At 42.3% G+C, this 7,378-nt stretch overlaps 1 protein-coding gene across 2 annotated transcripts in view; it reads right to left on the minus strand.

Moving 5' to 3' along the window:
• The window catches only part of MAT1A (methionine adenosyltransferase 1A), a 49,543-nt gene extending 43,112 nt beyond the window's left edge, over window positions 1-6,431 (minus strand). Inside the window, exon 1 of one of the 2 annotated variants that reach the window (XM_075217148.1) lies at window positions 6,185-6,431. In XM_075217148.1, the coding sequence (XP_075073249.1) occupies window positions 6,185-6,278 (94 nt within the window). In that variant the 5' untranslated portion in view covers window positions 6,279-6,431. Of the gene's footprint in view, window positions 1-2,893; window positions 2,991-6,184 lie in introns of those variants that run through there. The other variant, XM_075217149.1, reaches the window with a different exon arrangement.
• Window positions 6,432-7,378: the final 947 nt, after the last annotated feature.

The raw sequence follows: 7,378 nt of genomic DNA on the forward strand, positions 1-7,378 counted from the left end.
CCAGGGCCACGGCCACCCTGCTTAAGAAAATCTGGAAATTAGTTCATCAATCTTTACTCTGAGCATCTTTTAGATCAAAAGTTTTTGCCAACCTACATCGCCCTGCCTGTTCTTTTAAGGTAGGAGATTCAGTGTGGCTCTCTACTCGGAACATAAAACTCCGACCACCCTGCAAGAAATTAGGACCCAAATTAATTGGACCATTTACCATCATAAAACAAGTCAACCCAGTAGCATTCAAACTAAAGCTTCCTGAATCTCTAAAAATTCCCAGTACGTTCCACTGCTCTTTGTTGAAACCTGCCCGGTCTTCTAGAAGATTTAAACCTTGACGGTCCTCTAGACCTCAGCCAGTTTTGGTGGATGGACATCAAGAATTTGTAGTCGAGAAGATCCTAGTTTCAAAAAAATGTCCAGGGTTAGGTCCACTATTTAGTTCATTGGAAAGGGTACGGCCCTGAGGAACGGTCCTGGGTGCCACAAAGGAATCTGCACTCAGATAAATTACTTGCTGATTTCTTTGAAAAGTTTCCTGGAAAACCGGGTTGTCGCGGTTCCTTGACTCCTCCTCAAGGAGGGGGTACTGTTTTGGGCACCGCCGCGACTCACTCCCCTCTGTCTCCCGGCGTCCCGGCCGTAGTAATGACCGGGACGTCACTTCCTCCTTACCCCGACCATTGCCGACGCTATTAGATGCAGTGCCGCATCCCAGCATTCAGGGTAGCCGGGCGCGCGCTAATTAAAACCTTAGCCAGGTGGCTAAATGTAGGTCCTGCCCCCAGTCCCCTTCTATTGGCCAGGGCACATTTATAGGCAGGGAGGGGCAATCCTCCCCTGCCGGTTATAGTTCCTGCTTCCTGCATACTTCCTGCTGTGTTGCTGTATTGCTGTTAGATTTACCCTCTCTTCTTTTGCCGACCTTTGCCTTGATACTGACTCTGATTGATTGCCTGTGACCTTGACCCCTTGCTTGTATTGGACGCTGCTGATTTTCTTGTGACCCTGAACCCTTTGCCTGGACTTGGATACTTCTGTACTGCCTGTGACCTTTTGACCTCTGGCCTGGACCTGGATGCTGCTGTTGCCGGCTACCTAATATCCCTTGCCGGGATCTCTCCTCCACCTCTGTGTAAACACCTGTGCTGCGTTCTCAGGTATCAGCTCCTACTACTAGAGTACAAGACCTGTGGTTTTCTCCAGGAACCCCCGCAAGGAGATAACTCGTAGTAACAGCTGATGAGTCACAGGGAGAGTAGCGGCTCTGAGTGGTAGCGATGAGAGAACTGAAGCTGTCACGATGAAGTACACTGTAGATGGTAATAGAGGTACTGGAGCAGCGATACTTCAAAATGGCCAGAGACTGAGAGCAGACTGGAGTAACGGAGGTAACCCGTGGTAACAGCTGATGAGTCACAGATGTAGTAGCGGCTCTGAGTGGTAGTGATGTGAGAACTGAAGCTGTCACAATTAAGTACACTGGAGATGGTAATAGAGGTACTGGAGCAGCGATAGTTCAACACAGCCAGAGACTGAGAGCAGGCTGGAGCAGCGGAGGTAACCCGTGGTAACAGCTGATGAGTCACAGATGTAGTAGCGGCTCTGAGTTGTAGTGATGAGAGAACTGAAGCTGTCACGATGGTGTACACTGGAAATGGTAAGAGAGGAACAGCGTTGGTTTAGCGTAGACCACGAACTGAGAGGAGACTGGAACACAGGCAAACCACAAGGATAATAGGAAATAGAACCACAGGCTGCAAGAAGTGAGCTTGAAGAACAGGCATCAGACAGGTGAATCCAGGATGTTTAAATAGTGCTCCAGAAGTGCTTAGCCAATGAAAAAGAGGGAGGAGGTCCTGAAGTGCAATAGGCTTGCACCTGCACAGATCTGAATATAGCTGAATGAATGAACTGGAGAATGTCTGATGCTGGGACATGGCAGTTTCCAGATGAATGCACTGCAGGTAACGAGACAGGTACTATCTGTGGGACCAGAGCGTTACATTCTCATCATCATATTTATATAGCGCCACTAATTCTGCAGCACTGTACAGAGAACTCACATCAGTCCCTGACCCAAAAAAGCTTACAGTCTAAATTCCCTAACACACACAGACAGACTAGGGTCAATTTCATAGCAGCCAAATAACCTACTAGTATGTTTTCAGATTGTTAGAGAAAGCCTATGCAAACACAGGGAGAACATACAAACTTTACAGAGATAAGGACATGGTTGAGAATTGAACTCATGACCATAATTGAAGACATCCATCCTTAAGCTGCATCTGCAGCAACCTCTGTTCTTCCTCTCTAACTACAATGGACATAGTTACTAGGTATTTCTTTTTATTTCTCAGTGTCTTGCTTTTACTCTGAAATCCAAATGTTTAACAAATTGCTTTTCATACTCTCCTTTCATTGAGTTATCTTTAGGATTATATCATCCTTTACCTTTCCTGCAACACACACTTTTGTCCACATTGTGGCTTCCTTACCCTGCTCATTTCTTTTTAACACTCATGAACTTTTTTCCTATTTATATTCACTAACTGAAACAGCCTCATCCTGTCTCTAGAACTTTAAAGGTCACATATTATACACTCATCTTGCCTATCTTTCTCTCACTCTGCTTCTAATAGCTGGTGATACATCACCTAATCCTGAACAAACTTCAGATCACATAAATGTTCTGGTATTCAAACTTATTGGAACCTAAAACATAGCAGAAGTACTGCTGAAGTTTTGCTTTTTAAACACTTATTTTATACTGCACAGAGGGTAAGGACAGGTAACATTCGATGAGTATAATATTAGCATACAGAACTAAAGAAGTAGTACTGTGCATTTTATCCATGCTAAAGCTGCATTACCATATATGCAGCAACTTGTTTCTTACCATCCCCTGGAGTCATGTTTTGTGCAGCTGTTTTTGCCAGGACTCTTCTTTCATCTCACAGCCCCAGATAAAATACTGGGTTGTGTGACGCTGTGGAGAAGGGCAGAAGCTGCAATCACGGAAATTGAGGCACTTGATCAGTCCACCACACGCACACCACAGCAGGGGCGGATCTAGAAAACTGGTGTACCCGGGGCGATTTAGGGGGGGGGGGGGGGCGATTTAGGCCCCGTCCCTTTCTAACATCTTAGGCTGCCGACGGCTGCACACTATGTGCAGGTCCGTCCAGCCGTGACAGGCAGGGACAGTGTGCTGCCCGGCTGCTCTGATTGTGTTTTAAACACAGTCAGAGCAGCCGGGCAGCACACTGTCCCTGCCTGTCACGGCTGGACGGACCTGCACATACTGTGCAGCCGTCGGCAGCAAGTGTCTGCTAGAGGGGGCGATCGCCCCGATTGCCCCCCCCCCCCTGGATCCGCCACTGCACCACAGCAATTTTGAAGTGGTAAATGAAAATGTTCTGCCACTTATGTGGTAGTACAACTTTACATACAAGGGATAGTTTCTGGGTCTAGTTTTCAAAAGTTTAAAATGTGAGTGAAAATCAGGGAAATTTGTTAGAAAATATTTAGATAGTTATCAGTTTATTCCTAGAAATCTTGATTTGATTTAAAGTTGGGAACCTACAGCAAACAGTAAATAAAAATTATTCTAGAAGTAACAAGTGCACTTTTGCAAACAGTTTTATTTGTTTTGTTTTTTAATATCCCGGATTGAGGATTGAATCTGTAGGTATATATTCACACAATGCCATTCCAGTAAAAGGTGGCACACCCTTCCCCAAACAGGAGCCTCCGGGAGCTACCACTTGCAGCCATTTTTCCAGGAGCTATGCCAGTTTTGTAATTCCGAACCAGCAAATCAATCACATTAATCACATTGTGTGAACAGAAGGACCAATCACATCGGCTTGTACTGGGTGATAGTGCAGCTTTAAACTACTAGTAAGTCAACTGCAGATCCCCAGCAACTAAAGTGATATTCACTCATCAGATGTAGTGTGTAAGCATGTTGAATAAACAGATTAGTTACGCTGTTATTATGTAACTCAGTGTACTAGCACAATAAACAATACAATGCTGCAAATAAACATCACAAATACTTTGTGTCCTTGAGTAAATTAGTTTAGTATTCCCCTTTGCCACAAATACATTCAATATATATAAATATGACATCATATTACTAGATGCCTGGACAGCGTTGACAGCAATTAGTTCTTTAATCATTTTGATGTAAATCTAATAGCTTATCATTAAAATTAAATTTATTAAAATGAAAGTTATTTCTAAAATTACTATAATTTTTAATCAATGCTTTTCACAGTGATAACAAATTACTTTTCATTGCAATTTATTAAAATGTTATTGTTGTGGCAGCTAAATGAAACTCCTCTGGCATGACAAAAGCTTTCCAGAGCAAAGCCTTCTTTCTGCTATACTGAACATCCTCGGAGCACAGCACATGCATTAAACCAGAATATGTCTATCTTTCTCACAACAGCCTACGTTATGTGTTTTTATGTTATATCACTTGCACCAGCTACATGTCTGGTGTAAGTGTTGAGTGATAGTGATTACACATATGCTAACTAGACTATATGTTTGCAATCAGGAGCAACTGTAAAAATGCATTTTATGTACAGTAGACATTCATAACATCCTAATAAATGTATTTTATGGAGAAAAAAAATAAAAAAACTTTTTTTATTATTTTTATGTTTTGTGATTAATAATTATATTATTAACAGGTGACATCAATCGAATAGCTTTTATTTTTTTGGTGTGTTCTTTTCTGACTTTATAGTCCACATATGTATTGGACGCATGCTGCAGTATATTGTCTGTTAGAGCAGAGTTGACCAGTATTCATCAACAAATGTATCTTTCATCCGCTTCTTTTTAAATACGGACGTGCATTTTTTTAAAAATATTGCAAGATAAGTTTGTTTTGCTTGCCTTAATGAATCAGGCACTAAGGGGTATATTTACTAAACTGTGGGTTTGAAAAAGTGGAGATATTGCATATAACAACCAATCAGATTCTAGTTGTCATTTTGCAGAATGTACTAAATAAATGATAATTAGAATCTGATTGGTTGCTATAGGCAACATCCCCACTTCTTCAACCCTGCTGTTTGTAAAATTTATACCCCTAAGTGTTAAAATCTCTTTAATTTCCCAGTGATTTACCTCTGATATACTGTTTAAACCAGACCCAGACAACCTGTAGCTTTCCAGGAGTTGTGAAACTACAAGTACCGGCATACCCTGCCAGTTATCGGCTGGCAATGCATACTCGGGCTTGTAGTTTCTTAACACCTGGATTGTCACAGATTGTCCAAGCTTGATTTAAACAATTACAACTAGATTAGTCAATCACTGGTCTGCTTGTTTTAGAACTCACTTTGGTTTTACTTTTTATTTTCTGCTGCTCTTCATAATGTTTTATGAGTGGTTGTGGTGGGTTATAATACTAAAATGTTATGGTATTCTCAGGCTATATGTCAATTGCACTGACACAGTAAATTGGATATCAAGACCTTACAAACTAAGATATAAATATGTATTATTAATATGCATACATTTAATTCCTCATATAGTGTATATGAATAGTTCTTTCACTTTTTCCTTTGAGTGTATCTGTGTCATGAGTGAATGGCTATTAGGAATTCCACATGCCATTCATAGCAGTTTGAAGAAGAACATTACAGGGCAGTGAGCCAAGGCCTGATGTGTCATAGTTAATTAAAGTTCTGAAAATGCATACGTTATGGGTTTAGTAGATATTTATGTGCACACACGTGTAGGCTTCTGTACACTTAATTCAAAAGTGTGAATTCATGTAAACAATTGTGAGATTATACTATCATTCTAGGCTTGTCCAAACTTGGAGCTGTAAGTAAAACAAGTATTTATATTCAAATTAAAATAATAATCTAAAACTATCAGACATAAACAGACTCAACGTTAATATTTCACATTTTAATCTAAGTCTTCTTAAGGGACATGTATGGTGGATTTACAAGGAGCATTTCTTTACATTTTTAGATTTTATTTTATTTTTTGTTTTTTATTTCTGAAATTTTTAAATGGTTGTTTCTTCTGCTGAATAAGAAACAACTCTGTGTGTATTTAAACTCTAGTACATAGTCAGTAGTTGGTTATTGTGTATGTTTCCTTGCATTTATTTTATCCTCTATTTTCTGGTTTGAAAATGACCAACTGTACTTACCAGGATGTCCTTCTCCCACAGACTCTGATGTGAACATGAAAGCTCCAAAATCTTCCACTGAGTGGTCATTAAAACCATCTACTGGTCCATTCATGGTGTAGCTTCAATTAAAGTAGTCTGAAGTTGGAAAAAACACTGTTCCCTGGTTACTTATGTGCAGGACTGGCAGCTAAGTGCGTTCTTTCACTCAGCAAAGCTGCAAGATCCTGTAGCTGCTAATGGCTCAGTAACTTGACTGTGTGTGTTTGAGACTGGTCCCGCCTCTCCCAGTGTCACAGTTTAGTTTGACCTGTCAGTCAGGCAAGTTCTCCTATATATGGGAAATGAAAGTTTTTCAATGACCATGTGAGATACCTGGAGCACACATTTGTCTGACAGGCAACCACAGTTACCCTGCAGCTAAAATCACAAAAATAATTCTAAAACTTGGATTTAACTGGTGTGCAGATATAAAACAAGCGTTTACCTTAATGTCCCAAATTATACATTACAGGCTCATTTGGAATTGGATGTATGCCCTGTTGCTTAAGGTATATATTTTCTTATTGTTGTGTAAAGATGGTGCCCACAGAGATGCCCGGCCTCGCTGTGCCCCTGGAGGGGCTGAAGAGTCCCCAGATTGCTGAGCCCTACAAGTGGGTGAAGAGGAAAGAAGAAAGAACTTACTTACCCGTCCGGCGATCCAGCGTCGGTAAGTATTCATTCTTTCTTGCAGGTTCTGCCAGCGGAGGAAGGATGAGCCAATCAGGGCTCATCTTTCCCCGCTGGCCAATCAGCAGCCGGATAACCGAGCCAATCGCGGCTCGCGCCCGGCCGTTTAAAAGATTGGCGCCGCGGTGAGTCAATCAGCGCTCGCGGCGGCGGCTGATGACGTCACGCCGGTGACTATATAAGTCGCCGGCCAGCGCCATTTTGGCAGAAGAGAGTCGGCGGAGGAGGGAGAAGGACGTCGTGGGACGTCCGGAGCGCATCAAGAAGAAAATAAGCCGCCGGAGCAGAGATCATCGGTGGGAGCCCTTATAAGGGCTAAGAGCGCCCCCGCCAAGCAGCCTTCAACAGCGCCGAAGAGGAGAAGAGGCGCCACCGGCTGGAGGGTCTGGAAGACCCAGAGAAAGAAGAGGAAGACAGCGTGGCAAGCTGAGATTCCTGCGCAGAGCAGGTAAGTTGACTCAGCGTTAACTCGGGCACTAGGCC

The sequence above is a fragment of the Mixophyes fleayi genome, chromosome 6 (genome assembly GCF_038048845.1).
Source record: "Mixophyes fleayi isolate aMixFle1 chromosome 6, aMixFle1.hap1, whole genome shotgun sequence".
Classification (NCBI taxonomy): Eukaryota; Metazoa; Chordata; class Amphibia; order Anura; family Limnodynastidae; genus Mixophyes; species Mixophyes fleayi.